Genomic DNA, 18501 nt, shown 5'->3' with positions numbered 1-18501 from the left:
TTTGACATTGAAAAATACCATAGGATTTTCATCTGAGCAAGGTTTAGTGTTCTGTTTTCAGTCCTAAAAGAAGAAACGTATAAACTTACTCCCTTTGCAGACAGATTTTGCCTTTGTCATTTGGAAGCAGTTGAAACAATGTGCTGTGCACTGTTATTGTGTTGCTTTCTAACTTGAGGTAAGTTTACTGTGGACTGGATAATATCCTAATTCCAATTCAAGATAACTTCGTTGTAAATCAAATAAATTATATACCGTATATCAATTTTATTTACAATTTTAATCATGATGGTATTTTTATAGTTGCTAAACTCTGCTTTGTAGCCTGTGTTACTAGCAAATAAATTATGAAACCTGCAAATTCTTTTTATTACTTTCAATGTGTCTGCTATTGCTGTTGATTATTATAAAATTGTATAACTGCTTGCAGTTTATAAACTACTTGATACAAATGGCTTATACTGTAAATTGGGATAATAAAATTCTTTAGGTTAATTTTCTTTTTGGTCGTGGAATACAATAAATGATCTGAACTGATCCAAAGTGATAAGGATGCTATATTCTAATTTGTAAAATAGATAATTTATACTTAGCTTTTACCCTATATTGACTACCAGATTGGCACTTCACAATTAAATAAACGGCTCAGAGATACAGTAATTAAGATTAGATATACAAGCCTATTTTTTACTTAATCATAGTTTATTAAACTATAGCTTATTGGTTTCACATAAAATGAGTTGAGATGCTTAAGGGAAATGTTTTGTCCTTTGGGGAAAAATGGAGGTGCGAGTACTAATGAAATGAAGAATCATCATGGCTCAAAGGATCAACATCCAGTTATACTGTACATATACAGAATGTTCCCCAAGGTTTCTAGATCCAAACTACTTGGTGATGAGTCTATATATAAAAATATATTCTTTTCTGTTACCATCTAGCATACCTTAGTCAGCATATAAGCAAGTAAACTCAACTCTCTCTCACTACGATGTTATCTACTAGCTTGGTAACAAAACATCTGCAAGAAATCAGAGAGCATCAAGAATCCAACATTACCTCAAACTTTTTACATGTATAAAAGAGACCATATTGAGAAGGTCAGAAAGAAAGCTGGGGAAAGCTAGCACAGATGTATTGTCTTAAGCTCTCTCTCCTGTTTTTTATCTTACTAATTGAGACCATCTTCAAAAGCTTTCCTTATGTGTCCCTACAACTAAGAAACCAGCTTTACCTTTGAGCGGTGGCACAGCTACTTTAGGCAGCTCATTTTGCATGGCATTAAACCATTATGTCTTAATTATTACTGTATCTTGCAAGACCAATAAATGGGGAAGAATGTTTGAATATTCTGCTTCAGATGCTATAGCTTATATATTATCCGGTTTGGTTTAGGGAGAGAAAGTCCATCTCATAGTACAGATGTTCTTTGGTCAGCACTACTGACTAAACTAGGTGGAAACTTACAGAAATATAATATTTATGGGACTTTTCACCCAAGAGGCAGCTTGCCGTGTCTAGGTCTTGGACCTTAAGAAAGAGCAAATGAAAGTCTTTGCCATATGGATTCTGAAATAATTAATAAGAGTACTATTAATCAAGTCCTAGACAAAATGTTCCAGGAATGGTCAGCAAGCAAAACCCACATACTGTATTTTGGATACATGATGCCAGCAGAAGATGGTCTAAAAAAAAATATTCTGGCAAGGTTGAGGAAATCACAAGGGAAAGACAATGGTTAAGTTGGATGATATGGATCAAAGAGATTAATGTGTTGTCCTTGGAAGAGGTACTAGCTATTATTAAAGACAGATCAAAATGGTGAGCATTTGCCAACAGGAGTTGATCCCAATTCAATGGTAATAAAACAAATGAATAAGTGCCTTTATTTGTTGCTTGCAATTTTGTTTTTAAATGGTCTATCTGGACAATTTAAATTGCCAAGTGTTTTTCTGGTGCTATTTAACGCAAATTGCTTTAAAATATATGTAAAACAGATTAGGTGTTTATAAATGAAAATAAAAAATGTAAGGCAGCAAATTCTCTTGTCATTTTTAAAATTTCTGCTGGGGCTCTTGCGATTTTGACAGTCATTGCCGATACCGTATTAAGCTACTCTACGAGGGATGACGGACTTGCTACATTTTGCCTATGGGACGGTCCTTGACGGTGCCTACCGTACTAAAAAAACCACACAGATTTTAAAAAAAACACAATTTCCCATGCTCTGAGTCTGAACCTGAACTACTTCGCAGCAGTTTCAGGTATCCGCCAGGGGGCGAAAGGTCCTGCCGAGTTCGTGTCAAAGTCACATGAATCCAACGTTGGAACGCGTCCTCGAGTGACCCTGGCGCGGCTGGGAGAAAGATACCTCATGGCGTCTCTGGCTGTTGTTCCCACAGCAGCCGGAGAAGGAGCAACCGCAGCAGCCTCCACCTCCCGGCCCGGTGCAAGGAGAGAGAGGTTCGTAAGCAGGGCAGAATTTTGCTGGTCTTTTTTTTTTTTTTTGACCAGAAACCAAGGTGAGCGAAAGCTTCGGGCGGGAGAGCGGCGGCTGGTCAGAATCAGCTCCCCCCGCCCGCCCCAACTCCAAAGGGTGGAGAAAGCAAGGCTCCACCCTGCGCAGGCACGGGGCTAGGGAGCGATTGGGCGCGTCTCTCCTACAAACTAGCTGAGGGACGGCGCCCCGGGTTACGGCGGCTATCTGACGACCGCGTGGGGGGGAAGGAACGTCTCTGCCTGGGCTCGGAAAGCCTCGTCAAGCCGAGAAGCGGCCGGACTCGCGTCGGCTGGTTTGTATTTGAGGCGCGCCCTCTCGGGTTACCACGTCAGTAGAGAAGCAGCCCTAAGCGGCCAGTCGCGCGCACTAAAAAAAAAAAAATTAAATTAAAAAATCGGAAGGAGGAAGCGAGAGCGATGTCAGCTTGAAAACGCTACAAGTCTCTTGTGGTAAACCAGCGTGCTTTGGGCTGGGAAAGAGGAAAGAACTTAGGAAGCAACTGGGTTACATGCAGGTCTCGAACCCCACCCCCCACCCCACCCCACCCCGTTTGCTTGCTTTTGAGGAAGCAAGTAAAAAGAATCCCGTTCACACGGGATCGAGTTATAGTTTAATTTTCGCTGTGAGCTGAGGATTTGAATTGTTCAAAATTTCCCGCACGCCGGTAAGGTAATTCCGTTGGTTGAAAAGAACTCTGTGTAAATGCCGAGTGATTCTTTTTTTTTTACTGCTAAACAAGTCTCAGCAGTTAGTGCTGCGAGGTGTTTGATTCTTTACTGACCCTAAAAACCTACTTAAGTATATATTTGACCCTACATCTCCCGTGTGTCTTGTTTTTTCTTATCTCTTCTTTTCTTTCAGCTGAGGCTCTGTATAAAGGACTATTTCTAAAAAAAAAGAAAAAAAAAGAAGATACTACAAAATGGATTTTGAAAAGTTGCCAAGGTAAGGAAAAAAAAGAGAAGATCTGTCATAACAAGCCTGACAGGCTTTAACTGGGATATTTTGTAGCTTTAGGAAATATATTTGTCTGTGTCAATATTACACTATTGCACTAGCATAAAAAAATTGGTTTAGGTAAGAAAAAAAAATACAGTACTTTCTGTATGTGCAGTACAGAAAGGTGTATTGAAAATTATTTTGTAAATTATTTCCACATTTATGCTTTTTGATTAATTGCCAGATAAAATTATCCTTGAGTAAGATCTAGCCTTTTTATACAGGTTCTTTTTTGGCAGTTCTTAGAAACAAATTAATATATGGGATCAAGAAAGAGAATTCAAAAAGAAGCCAACTTTCCTCTGAAGTATAAAATACATGATTATATTACTGATTTTTAGTTTTAAATTTCTTGTGTGTTTAAAATTATTCATGGGCATATTTTGATTTTTGAGACAGTCTATTTACAGAATGTGGCACTGTAATATTTTAGACACATTAAAAATCAATAGTGCAGAAGATATTCATGATTTCGTTTTATTTTTTAACAATAGATTTTCTGAAATATTTCCAGTGATAATTATGCAGGTAGTAAAGTAGCAAATACAGAGAAAAGTTTCTTAAGACATATTTTAAAGAGATTTGTAATTGGGAATTGATAGGAAACTGTTGGAGTACTGTTTTATGCAGGTCTTAAATTAGATGTCAGTAATTTTGGGTTGTTTTTTTTAGAGACATAATAAAGTATGTCCTATTTATTACTGACTGTATTTGTCATATTGAACTAAAGTATTCAAAAGCAAAATGTTTGCATTTCTGCTGAGCTCTTTTTGAATTAATGTTGAAGATGTAGCAGCTGTAAATTAAAATATAATCTACAGCTTTTAAGAACACTCTCCAGACCTTTAAAAACAATGAAATTAACTCACAGTCAATATCATTGCTGTCAGATTTAAAATGTGAGAAATACATAGCTGACCAATCAAATTCTACAAAAACTGGTATCCAATCAATGCCCCACTATGATCCATTTTTAATTTCCTGTATCCCAAATATCTAAACAATTGCTACTGTGGGGAAAGGGTATAAAGTTGCCAAGATACTATCACTCTGTTGCATTTTGAATTCCTGTAAAATAATGATACCTTTGGAAAATGTTAAATGGGATAGACCAGTGCAGGGAATGGGAAGAGAAAAAACTATGCCCAGAAATTGAGGAAGAGGAAATTAGCCAATCCACAATTTCTCTAGACATTCATTATCTAGAAAGGTTAAGTGTAATCGGAAATGCACTGTAACTGATAAATGAAGATAATGATATATAATTAAAAAAACCAAAACTGTAATGAGTAATAAACAAGCCTTCACATTTTTTACAACTTTTCATCAAATAAAAAAGACAAGTGAAAAAAAAGGTAGCTGTGTCATTGATGTAGCAATAAATGATGCATTTACAAATCACAATGGCAATTATGACTAGAATTGCCATTGCTAAGTAACATGGTAGTAAAATGCAACATTATGGGTACCTTGACTGATGATCACAATTGAACCCAAAATTTCTGTGCTAAGCAAGACAGTTGTTAAGTGAGTTTTGCCTCATTTTACGATCTTCCTTGCCATAGTTCCTAAATGTACCACTGCAGTTGTTAAGTTGATAACATGGTTATTAAATGAATCTGGCTTTCCCAGTACCTCTTAATTCAGGGCCTTAGAAGTTCAAATTCTCACTAAATGAGAGGTTATGACATTGGTCCATCTGTATAGTAGCTCTAAGACTATTGAAGAGAAATTTGCAATCTATACTTCAATTACCTTGAAATAAGACCCATAGTGGTATTTGCTCTTTAGCAGCTTCCTCAGATTGTAAGTAATTATTTTCAAGCAACATTGTCATGAATTCATCCTTTACAAGATGAATTGAGATGAAGAGAATTGGGTGACATAGAAAGAATAAAACTATAACAACATATAATCCATGATGTTCTAGTTAAAACAACAGGCCCCAAAGCTAGCTGCATCATCAGCAGAGTTCACCTAACATCCTGACCCAAGGCAAAGCCACATCTTCAAAGCCTTACAAAAAGCTAACAGGTCCATCATATCTCGGGGGGGGGGAGATGATGTTTCAAGGGGCAGGCATAACCAAAGAGAAAGTAGGGTTCCAGCGTCCAACAAGATGACATTGTTTGATAGAATGGACTCAGAACATGTCTTTCCTACTAGACTGGAGAAAGAGGCAGAAAGAATGGGAGACAGGAAATAAAAGAATTTCAGCAAATGAAGTATTTCTCATTTAGAACCAATTTAAAATTGAGAGTTTCTTTGATGTGGCTGAGAGGCAAGTCTCTTCACTGGTAACAGAAAAGCTTGCAAGCTGGGTGCTTACATATAATACCTATGTCCTAAATCTCATTAAATGGTTAGTGAGGAAACTAACCATTACAGAAAGCCATAGATTTTACTTTTGAATAAACCTATGTGGAATTATGAACAATAAGTAAAATGCATAGATATTTTTAATAATATCTGATTTCAGGTTGCACCTTGTATTGATAGGATCAACAGTCATTTGGGGTATTTTTTTCTCTTACTGAACAATATGCAATTCAAAAATTACCTAGATCTGTAGGTAATAAAGAACATGGGAGCCTAGTTAGGTAGAAAACAGAAATGCAGTGAAAATGGTAGATTTTTAGTTGATCATATTCTCCCACCAAGTAAATCTAAAAATAATATATAAAAATGCTAATATGATAATCAAAACATTCTCAGTTTTAAAGTCTTCTAGAAAAAAGAATTGTTCAGTTAAAAGAAAAGTAAAAATATCTGTCCTTCAATTGCATGCAGTAATAAAATTGGAGATTGATTTTAGTTGATTTTGTGTGGGTGCACCTTCAAATAATTGTTGACACCTGATAACCGCCTGGACTTGTCCTTGCAGTTTTCTTGGCAAGATTTTAGAAGTGGCTGTTTCTTGGGGTTGAGAAAGAATGACTAGCCCAAAGTCACCCTGCTGACTTCGTACCTAATGCAGGATTAGAACTCATAGTCTTCCAGTTTTAGCATGGTGCCTTAATCACTATACCAAACTGACTATTTAAAATAGATCTCTAAAACATTACCATGTAAAAATACACCTCTAGAACAACAGCATATTCATACAATCACATACTTTTAATACTATTTAATACTAATACTTTTCATTTGTCTTTCATTGATTTTTAATTTTAAAATTTTAAATGTTCTTTTAAATGGCTAACATTGGCATGTGATTGTATAAATATGGTATTATTCTAGAGATGTATTTTTACAGTGTCGTCCAACAAATTTACGATGTTCTTTCCTTTACTACCCAAGTACTTAAATGTGATTTAATTCATGATTCTGGAGTTCTGCACACATGATGTATATGACTTCTGTCAATTCAGTCATATGTACTATATACATTCCATTAATGCTCAAACCTACAGAGCCAGCAGTAGCTACATCTGAGTAATCTAGGATTCAGCTCGCTGTGCACAGGAGTGGGCTGTAGGAGAATGAAGTTACCTCAAAAGGTTATTGTGTAGTGAATTATTTCTGCTCTGTTCTTAGAGGATGAGGCAAGTCTTTACCTCTTATTACCTTCCAAAGGACAACATGTAACTGACTAGTGATTTTCTGGGAAGTACAAAATATGTTTTGTTGTTATAAAAAATAAAATGGGAAAGGGGCATGTCTACCTGTGATTTTTTAAAGAGATTAGTAAAACTAGTGACAATTTAAGTTTCTTAGAACCAAATATTTCAGAAAGTCAAAAACTACGTTTCATCCTTTTTTTTTAAATAAAGGATGACTGGGAAACATTCAGCACACATAAAATAGAAGTAGAATTGAAATAACTTGAGAAATCTTTGTCCTGTTATATTGAAGTTACTATTCTGTTATATAATATTAGAGGGATGCGGTGGCTCAGTGGTTAAGATGCTGAGGTTGTCAATCGAAAGGTTGGCAGTTCAGCGGTTTGAATCCCTAGTGCCGCATAACAGGGTGAGCACCCATTACTTGTCCCAGCTTCTGCCAACCTAGAAGTTCGAAAGCACGTCAAAAATGCAAGTAGAAAAATAGGGACCACCTTTGGTGGGAAGGTAACAGTGTTCCTGTTGTGACTCCAGCCCCCGAACCTGGCCCCATGCCCGAAAGTGACTCCGAGAATGAGGGGGGAGGGCCGGTAAGGCTTACCTTGGGAGTACTGATGCCTTTGGCCCGGATCCAGGAGCCAGAACCAGACCAGTCGGAGGATGTAATAAGGCCGTCATCCCCTGATTCCTCCCTTCCCCAGGCTACGCCTTCAGACACAGCTGATAATAATAATAATCAAGCTTGGATTGACCCGCGCTTCAGAAGATTAGAGAGGCAGCGTCATCAAAGGGAAGGGTGGGGCAGGAACCCCATCCCACAGGATATATAAGGAGCTTTGGGACTGCTCTCACTCCATGGGAAGCAAAAGTTTAGCTGAACCATTTCAAAAAGAGCTGAAATTCTTGCTACGGGAGTCATTTGTTTGAACTTTGACAGGCAGCTGCGATTTCTCTGCCAGGACTGATAAGAGCCGTGAATCCACTGGCTGAGGGCTAGCTTGTTAATCCAAAGTGGGAAAGGAGACAGAACAGTTCCTTTGGCATTTAGTCATGCTGGCCACATGACCACAGAGACATCTTTGGCAGCGGTGGCTCTTCGCCTTTGAAACGGAGATGAGCACCGCTCCCTAAAGTCGGGAATGACTAGCACATATGTGCGAGGAGAACCTTTGCTTTATATAATATTACATGACTCCTAGGATCTAAAGAAATCTAAGCTGACATCTCAGTGTGATCAATTGTGTTCTGATAGTAAAAAGTTTCATTGTTAATGGTTATTTGAGCTGGGATTCAACTTTATCATAAAACAGTCACTGTGGTTTTCTATATAGTTTTCCAAGATGTAGTGAAATAAGATACAAAAGAATGGATATGGGTATTTGCAATTAAATTGTAAAGTGGAGATTATTGCTATTAGTACTGAATTTTTGAATTATTAAATGTTTTGTAGTTTTGTTGCTTGTGGGTTCATTCTCTCTTAAAAAAACAAGTAATTACTAACCTAAAACTATTTACTAGTAAAGTTATTTTGATGCTAGGACTAATCATAAATTGGATTATATGTACTCTGAATGCTGACTTTGAAATATGTTCTACTAAATATGGTGAAGCTTATTTGAATTCTAAAAGAGAGCTTATATATAGGAATAGGATAAATACACTAGGAGTTCAGATTTTCTACAGTCTTGCTCAATTTATGATATGGCCAGAGATAATTGCAACATCTTGCTTCTTTTTAAAGGGTGGTTGTGACATTTCTGGGAAGTGAAAGAAGCATTTAAAACAAAGAAGTGACAGGAGTTAGATAAAGACCCTTGAAAAGTAGCACTAAGCATTCTTGCATTATAAAAGGAAATGGTGACTTAGCATTATTACATGCAAACAGAAAGGTTTTTAGTATATGAAGAACTAACCAAAGAAATCTTTTAGTGACTGTATCATACAACTAAAGAATTTGTCTCACACTTGTTCTTGTAACTTTATTTCTTTTGTTCAGATAGTTGTTTTGGAGGCAGTGTCCCAAACACGTCAGAAACTGTGAGAACAACTTTGGAGGCAAGCTTTTGTCTTGTTCTCAGAATTCTTCATGCAGTTGAAAAATATGTAATAACATTCAGTAGGTTAATTTACAGTCACCTTAATGTGTGCACCTGGTGCTGTTGGTTTTGAAACCCAAATTCATTTATAAAGCAGGAATTTGATTCAAATAATTAGAATTCACTGAATGGATTAGACTGCTGACTCATACCAGGAAGTCAAGATAAAACAAATCCCCACAGAAATACTAATTTGTAATGCTTGGGTCTGAAAGTGGCTTTAGAAGGATGTGGCTGCTTTGTATCTCCAGATCTGAAACAGATCTCAAAGGACTCCACAGGAATGAATGACAAAAAAACTGAGCATCAATAATTAAAATGATAATGTTATTCTGAGGCCCATCAAGACTGAAATATTTAATACAACAGTCTTAGTTTAAAATTCCATGTGGTGGTTATGGTGGTTTCCTTCCCCAAAAGGAAGATAACCTTAAATTTAACAAGTATTCACAAGGAAAAGTATATATGGACAGACAAAAATCTGACACAAAGCCATTTTTCTCCACCTTGCCAAATTAAGAGGGTAACTTTTTCAGAAAGTTCACCTGCCATTAGGAAAGTCAGGAGAAAGGGAGAGTGATTAATTCAAGCCAGTTGTCTCTAAACAACATATCACACTTATAAAATGAATTCTTATCTGCAAATTTCATCTATTCTCTTTCCCATATACTTACACTACAGAAAATATACTGTAGGTATGTTTGAAGGCATAAGTGTAAACATAACACTTCCTCGTTTCTTGTCAGAAACAGCAAAAAAAAAAATTGAACCAAATTTTATATTGCATTTCAGTTATAGGTAAGCTTGTGTTGAGAAAGAAATGTCCTTATTTTCAATCATTTGGGGGATGTCCGAATGTTGTAATGTTAGATGACTAGGGTATTTCATGCTCATGCCTTCATTTATTGCCAAATACCACTGTATTTGAAAACAAAGCCTGTCTTCAGTCCAAGGTTTAGGCTAGCATGACTATGAATCCCAGAATTATTCTACGTGTGGGTGAAAACAGTGCTGTGCTTGTATTCATAAGAGTGGAAGACAGCTGCTCTTTGCAAAAACTATCTTTCCTGAGCAACTCTTTCTAATCTTGTTTTCAAATATATTATTATCCTTGGAAACCAAAAAGGAGGTGCTGGTGTAACACTACATTTGCAGTAAAATCTATTTGAAAAGAAATTGTTGGAGCATTGTAAGCTGGTCAGTGAGATCATTAAGTTTATTTATTTATATTTCATGTTTCATTTGTATTTAGGCTATTCCCCAACTGGCTCTGAAATCTTGAAGGAGTTTGTTTGGAAAGAATGATATAAATCTAAAGAGTTCAATGAAGTGGGAAACACAAGTAAAATTTTGTCTTATCCTTAACATTTCCATTATATTAACATGAAGATGGGAAAGCAATTATTACACACAATTGAGACCGCTTTTGGCACTCTACATTATTCTGCCTGGCTTCATCTATTGATTCAAATTGCAAGATCTGGACCCTCCCTTAAATATTTTATTTAATTGCTTTCATGTGCAGAATAAACTTCCTAAAGATGCACCTACTTTCAACGAGCTGTTTACTAGGGACATGAGAAAATCTTTTGTGGACCGTTCCTAAAACATGGAATATTTTATTTGGATCGTGTATGTTTATTTCCATTTATCTATTTCTGTCCAACCTAGATACATAGGCAAGGCACATTATATACAGGACAGATTCATGATTTAACATGATAGCTTATATTTGAAATATTTACAAGAGAAAACAGTCTAGGCATCTATTTAAATATTGGGATTAAGTGATGAAGCACCTGTTTAAATCACGTCTGTCCTGTAACATGGGAAGAAAATAGCACATGTGTTTAAAGACTTTTTTCTCTTTTGCTTTGTATATTAATAGCATACACACAAATAAATACATAGGTATATAACTGTATGTGATTTCAACATGTAATATGTAATCCTGGAATTGAATTGTCCCATGTTGTTTGCACTGAGTTCCATTCTTTTACATTCAAGGCTGGACAAATTGAAACTTCTTTTTTGTATTTTTTGTATTTTTGTATGAGAATATTATAATTGCATACCAGACTGTATGCCTATTCTTTATGGATTAGAAGTAATTTATTTTTGAAATATTTGGTTAGTTTTGCTCTTCGCAAGTTGGAAGTTTGGCTGCATAAGGAAATGAATTTTCTCAATATGATTTTCTTTCCCTGCACTGTTTGTTTTAGTCTCTTTTTAATCTGCCAGAATCATCAAATGTAGTTCCTTGCCCATTATTTGATACTTACAGTTCATCATTTGATGCTTAAATTTTAAATGCAGGAGGATTATTGCTTGCATTTAGAGCAAAAGCTTATGTTTGTCAAAAATAAGCCTACTCCTGGGATAAAACAGAGGCCCTATAAATCTTTTTATAAATGAGATTATTTATTTATTTATTTATTTCAACATGTTTGAACAGAATCTCCAAAATCTAAGCTCCTGGGCACATCTGAAGAAAGCCTCTGAGCAGATTTAACTCTGAGTCACAGACACAGTCACAAGCCAGGTTGCATAAAAATTTAATTCAGTAGCCAAGTTTTACGCTTTATGTTCATCAGCAAGCTACATATTTTAAATTAGCAGCTTAAAACTGTACCAGTCTTTTTCATTTGCCATGTTTTCTTTTGATCTGCGCATACATTAGGATCCTATCCATTGGGGATTATTGATGAGAAGAGAATTAATTAGTATCTAGCTTTTCAAAGAAAAATCCCAGGCTGCTTTAAGGCAACATATCATATTTTATATTAGACAGAAATTAACTACTCTGAAAAGGATGTTCTGGTTCATATGTTATAGTAAACCATAGTGGTTTGTTTGAGGCTATTGTGTTGGCCAAGCCCAGCCATGGTGGTTTATAAACCATGTTCATAGTATAGTGGTATACACAAATTCAACTATTATTTTGAATTACTATCTTAAGAATACAGCAAAAAATATATAGGCTGACAGTAACAGGCTGCAGCCAATCTCCTTTCATTAATGTTAGAAAACAACTCAGCTTGGTTGGTTGGCATTTTTTTGCCAGCAGAATAAGGAACAAGTGTGTTTTCACAGCATCTGAGCATGCACAGTGACATCACTATGCAAAGCCCACTCTATGTTCCAGCATAATTATATAAAAGAGAAGTTTTTGCAGTGATATCACTGCAAGGTGGTACCTGTCACAGCGGGCGAGTGGCCTATTCCAGCGGCCTATTCCAGTGGCCAGGCGGCCGGGCCGGCTGGGCGGCCTAACTTGGAGATCGCAGGTGGGCCTGATGGACGCCTTGCTGGTGTCATCTGGAGGCTGTCCTCGGGCCTAGTGGACGTCCCCTCTATCATCTTTACCACCTAAAGGACGTCTATGGACCGCCTGCAGGGGGGGACCTTTTAAAGACCTTTTTAAGATCCTGCTCCCCCCCCCGGACTTTGGGAGAGACATGGCTTAGCAGCTGAGCGGCCTGGCCTAGTGGATGCCCCTGGCCTAACAGTGTAACAGCTTCCCCCTTCCTCCTTTAACCACCCCTCGGGACTGTAGAATGAGGGGTTGGTGAAACTGACTGAATCATGGCAGTGTTATTCATCTACTGCCCAAGAACTATTTCTCAACTGTTCTTACCCGGAATTGCCGGAATTATCAATTATCATCTTGATTGGTCCAGGATGGGCTTGTTTGCCGGACTCTTATTATGCGGACATTCACAGCGGCTGACCTTCTTGCCCTGCGAGATTCCCCTCTCTCGCAGGTTTGGCCCCCTACACTATCGAGGACCCATCTTGAGGACGGGTTTTGGAACCCCGAGAGGTGGCATGCCAAAAATAGGAGACTTAGGGGATTTTTAATTAATTGTTTTAACCGTTTTTTTTAAGGGGAGTTTTAATGGGAATTTTAATTGGGGGGGGTGGATGGGTGGGGGAGAAAACCCATCAGGGAGGGGGCTAGGTCCACCATGTGTTCGCGGCGGTAACTTAATAGGTCCTGGGGTTGTGGCGAGGGGTGTCGTTCCAGTTTGTCAGGGTCGAGCTATTACTACGGTAAGTGGGAGAGGCAGATATGACGGAAGGGGGGGGGCACATCAGGGTTTGGGGGCTCGCCCTCGCTGTTTCTGACGATTAGTGCTCCGGCCCCCCAGGAATTTCCCGTGACCCGAGTGGCCAGAGTAATCGGGACCTGGGCCTTCAGCTGATGTTATGTAATGCCAGGTCCGCGGTTAATAAAGCCCCCCTGATTTCAGATCTTATTCAGGAAGGGATCGCGGACGTTATGGGCATTACGGAGACCTGGTTGGGCACCGAAGGGGGGGTCCCCCTAGTGGAGATGTGCCCACCAGGTTTCCGAGCATTTCGAGGGCCCAGGGTAGGGGTGGAGGGGTGGCGGTTATTATTAAGGAGAGTCTCGAGCCGAGGGAAACCACTGTGCCTCAGATAGCTGGGTGTGAATCCCTCTACGTGAAGTGGGGTCGTAGGACTCAGGTGGGCTTGTTGATCACGTACCTGGCTCCTTGCTGCGTGACTACAGCCCTGCCTGAGCTGTTGGAGTTGCTGGCCGGGTTGGCAGTTGAAACCCCCAGACTGTTGGTCATGGGGGATTTCAATTTGCCATTAGCCGGCGTAGCATCTTCGGCAGCTCAGGAGTTCATGGCTTCCATGACAGCCTTGGACCTGATTCAGTTAATTGACGGCCCTACCCACGTCGGGGGAGGCACCCTAGACCTGATTTTTATCTCTGGCCAGTGGTCTAATGATCTGGTTTTAAATGATTTAGTTGTTGAACCTTTGTCATGGTCAGATCATTTTCTCCTTCGTCTAGACTTTCTGACCACTACCCACCACCGCAGGGAGACGGAACCAATGCGCTGGTTCCGTCCCAGGCGCCTGATGGACCTGGAGAGGTTCCTGACGGAGCTTGGGCCGTTTCCTGCGCACCTGGCCCACGACTCGACTGAAGAACTAGTTGCGGCCTGGGAACGGGCCGCGGCTGGAGCTTTGGACCGTGTCGTGCCTTTGCGGCCTCTGACCCGGCGTCAGTCTCAACCAGCTCCTTGGTTCTCCAAGGAGCTGAGGGAGATGAAGCGCCGGAGAAGACGCCTAGAGAGTGCCTGGAGATCCAGCGGCTCTGAGGCTGACCAGACACTAGTTAGGTCCTATAGTAGGACCTACCTAGTGGCAATGAGGGTTGCGAAGCGTTCCTACGTTTCCTCCCTCATTGCGTCGGCAGATAACCGCCCGGCCGCCCTGTTTCGGGTGACCCGCTCGCTCCTTCAACAGGAGGGGCGGGAGGACCCCTTACAAGGGCGTGCCAAGGAGTTTAACGGTTATCTATACGACAAAATCGTTCAGCTTCGGGACGGATTGGATCAAAATTGGGTAGATCCAGGCGAGGGTTCTGAGGCCCATCTTGTTGAGGTGGTTTGGGATGACTTTGATCCTGTGACTCCCGAGGACATGGACAGGTTGCTGGGTAGGCTGAACGCCACCACATGTTTACTGGATCCGTGCCCCTCCTGGTTAGTACTGGCTACTCAGGAGGTGACACGAGGCTGGCTCCAGGGGATTACAAATGCTTCTCTGCGGGAGGGGGTCTTTCCCGCGGCCTTGAAAGAGGCGGTGGTGAGACCCCTCCTCAAGAAGCCTTCCCTGGACCCAGCTGTTTTAGGGAACTACCGGCCAGTCTCCAATCTTCGCTTCACGGCGAAGGTTGTAGAGAGTGTGGTGGCATGTCAGCTACCCCAGTACCTGGATGAAGCTGTCTATCTAGACCCGTTCCAGTCCGGCTTCCGGCCCGGATACAGCACTGAGACAGCTTTGGTCGCACTGGTGGATGATCTCTGGAGGGCCAGGGATAGGGGTTACTCCTCTGCCCTGGTCCTATTAGACCTCTCAGCGGCTTTTGATACCATCGACCATGGTATCCTGCTGCGCCGGTTGGAGGGGTTGGGAGTGGGAGGCACCGTTTATCGGTGGTTCTCCTCCTACCTCTCTGACCGGACGCAGACGGTGTTGACAGGGGGGCAGAGATCGACTCCAAGGTGCCTCATGTGTGGGGTGCCGCAGGGGTCGATTCTCTCACCCCTCCTGTTCAACATCTATATGAAGCCGCTGGGTGAGATCATCAGTGGCTTTGGGGTGAGATACCAACTGTACGCTGATGATACTCAGCTGTACTTTTCCACCCCGGGCCACCCCAGTGAAGCTGTCGAAGTGCTGTCCCGGTGTCTGGAAGCCGTACGGGTCTGGATGGGGAGGAACAGGCTCAAACTTAATCCTTCCAAGACGGAGTGGCTGTGGATGCCGGCACCTCGGTACAGTCAGCTGCAGATGCGGCTGTCTGTCGGGGGTGAATCATTGGCCCCGATGGAGAAGGTACGCAACTTGGGCGTGCTCCTGGATGGTCGGTTGTCCTTTGAAGACCATTTGACGACCGTCTCCAGGAGAGCTTTTTATCAGGTTCGCCTGATCCGCCAGTTGCGTCCCTTCCTGGACCGGGATACCTTATGCACAGTCACTCATGCTCTCGTTACCTCTCGCCTGGACTACTGCAATGCTCTCTACATGGGGCTCCCCTTGAAGAGCACCCGGAGACTTCAGCTAGTTCAGAACGCGGCTGCACGGGTTATTGAGGGAGCGGTTCGGAGCTCCCACATAACACCTATCCTGCGCAGACTGCACTGGCTACCTGTTGTTTTCCGGGTGCGCTTCAAGGTATTGGTTACCACCTTTAAAGCGCTCCATGGCTTAGGACTGGGCTATTTACGGGACTGTCTACTGCCGGCCTCTATCTCCCATCATCCGGTATGTTCCCACAGAGAGGGACTCCTCAGGGTGCCGTCAGCCAAACAGTGTCGACTGGCGGCCCCCAGGGGGAGGGGCTTCTCTGTGGGGGGTCCCGCCCTGTGGGACGAACTTCCCTCGGACTTGACATTTACCTGACCTTAGGACCTTTCGCCGCGAACTTAAAACTTATTTATTTCGTATGGCTGGACTAGCCTGATTTTTATCTTTATTTGATGGGTTTTTAAAGTTTTGTGATTTTATGGGGGAGTATGTTATTTTAACATTTGGGCATTTAAATTAGTTTTTTAAGGGATGTTTTTAATTATTGTGTGTATTTGTATTTTATCTGCCTGTTCACTGCCCTGAGTCCTTCGGGAGAAGGGCGGTATACAAATTAAATTATTATTATTATTATTATTATTATTATTATTATTATTATTATTATTATTATTATTATTATTATTATTATTATTATTATTATCCTATTTGCATTGGAAAGTATGCAAATAGTCTTGGTAACCCTTCTCCAAATTAAAAATATTGGGCTATGTTGGAAAGAACAGATAAGAGAAGAAATAACATAAATATAATTCTACATTTATCATTTTGGAATTATGTGAGATTATATTTATTTATTGCTTGACCATAAAACCTTAACCATAAAAATCCACTTTCATTATTCTGTTCTTTACCTGCAATGGTATGAGAATATGTGACTATATGTTATTCTTTCAATAGGGTTTGTGAGATTTGTCAAGAGCTAGTAGAGCAAATAAAATACATAATTATTTCATATTGCAGGTTATATACATGTAGTGACAGAAATATTTCAGAGTTCTAAATGTCTTCTATAGAATGTATATTCAGATATTAAAAATATGTTTCTTGTGTCTGCATGAATAATCTACAAGCCTTTTTAAAACATGAATACTCTTGTTCCATATTCACTTTATAGAAATGTGGGCTGGGAGTGAATTTTTAAAAGGGGAAGTCAGATTTCATGAACCACATCAGTTCTTGTTGCTCCTTTCTAACATTTCATTTTATTTAAGGTTTTCATGATGAAATTCAAGTTTACACAAGAACGACTATGTGTTTTAAGTCAATGCTGATGATACTTTCTACGTCTTGGTGTGGTGGTCTTGAGTTTTTGCTCAAAAGCAACATAAAATGGATCTGAAGGAAAGCTGTCCAAGTGTTAGCATTCCCAGCTCTGATGAACATAGAGTGAAGAAAAAAAGATTTACTGTAAGTATAGAAACAGAAGTGCTTCATTGTACAGTCAATTTCATATTCTCTTCCTTGCTCAGTTTAAAGAGACTTCAATGCTACACAAATGAGAACAGGCCTAATTTAACCATCTCTCTCAGGGTCACAGGCTTTGGCTTCAATTCCAAATCAGCTATATATTCTTATAATCCTATGCTATTCTCCATTAGGCAGTTGAGACCATTCACTTCTGAGTCAACCATGGTGCAGCATATATTGCAAGGTTTGGTTTTAGCCTGCAGTGCTGGAACTCCATATAGCTTGAGAATCCAACTGCATTCTCACTAGCAGGAAACCCACCTCCTGGCTCCAATGCACTGCCCAACATTTAGTTATCTTGTGAGCACCACAACGGTACTGAATAGGGAGGGGGTACTATGAATTGTGTCAGCTCCCTCCCATAATGATAGTGGTGATGTTTTAGAAATAACTATGGTCTGATATTTCAAATTTTTATTAGTTTATCAAAATACAAAAAAAGAGAAAGTAATGGGAAAGTAATGGAAGAAAAAGGAAGGAGGGAAAGTATAGGTGTTGTGGCCTGTTGGACGCCAGCCCCTTTGACAGCCAAATCAGATGAGGTGACGTGGAAGTCAGGACCAGTATCAAGGCAGTCTGAGAGCTCCGAGGGGGAAGAGGGAAGGGCGCTGTCAGAGATAGAGACAGAGGCGGAGCCTGGGCCATCCATCAATCCTCAGTTGGAGAGTCAACAGGTCCCAGGTCTGGAGGTGGCTGATGAGGAAGAGGAGGAACATCTAGGTCCAGTGCCTGACGCGCAGATGTGCAGAAGGCAGAGAAGTGGAAACCTATGGGCCAGTCCTTGGGATGGAAGAGCCACCGTTGCTAGCGGAGCCCCACCCTAGCTCTGGGGATAAAAAACGGGGCAGAGATGAATAGGTGTGGTAGACAACAATTCATCTCCCTGCTGATAGCCTGCACTTCTGAATCCTGTCTGGAAATTATCAGAATTCTTCTTGGAATCTGCAGGCCTTCTGAGTGTGTGTGTGTGCGCGCGCGTGCCTGCTGCTGGAAGAAAGCGAGCACACCTTTCAGGACTTCCTTTGCAAATGTGGGAAGAGAGAGAGAGAGAAACTCCTGGTGTGTTGGACCAGTTCAGGGAGGAAGGGAGCGAGCGTCACTTTCCACAGGACTTAGAGACTTCGTAGTGTGCTGTGAGAGAGCAGCTGCTGGTGTGTGTTTGGGAGCTTGGTCAGAACAATAGGATAAAAGGCAAAAGAGAAAAGGAAAGCGTTGACTTCCAACTTTTTTTAGCACGGTAGAA

The 18501-nt window shown here is 40.6% G+C and overlaps 1 protein-coding gene across 5 annotated transcripts in view; it reads left to right on the top strand.

The window, feature by feature from the left end:
• The first annotated feature begins 2317 nt into the window (after positions 1–2317).
• SGK3 (serum/glucocorticoid regulated kinase family member 3) overlaps positions 2318–18501 on the top strand; it is a 39679-nt gene continuing 23495 nt past the window's right edge. The window contains exons 1-3 of one of the 5 annotated variants that reach the window (XM_058175691.1): positions 2318–2463; positions 3362–3445; positions 17003–17198. In XM_058175691.1, coding sequence (XP_058031674.1) covers positions 17121–17198 — 78 coding nt within the window. In that variant the 5' untranslated portion in view covers positions 2318–2463; positions 3362–3445; positions 17003–17120. The other 4 variants (XM_058175694.1, XM_058175690.1, XM_058175692.1 and 1 more) reach the window with 4 other exon arrangements.

Source organism: Ahaetulla prasina, chromosome 3 (genome assembly GCF_028640845.1).
Source record: "Ahaetulla prasina isolate Xishuangbanna chromosome 3, ASM2864084v1, whole genome shotgun sequence".
NCBI lineage: Eukaryota > Metazoa > Chordata > Lepidosauria > Squamata > Colubridae > Ahaetulla > Ahaetulla prasina.
This window is presented reverse-complemented; position numbering and strand designations above follow the sequence as displayed.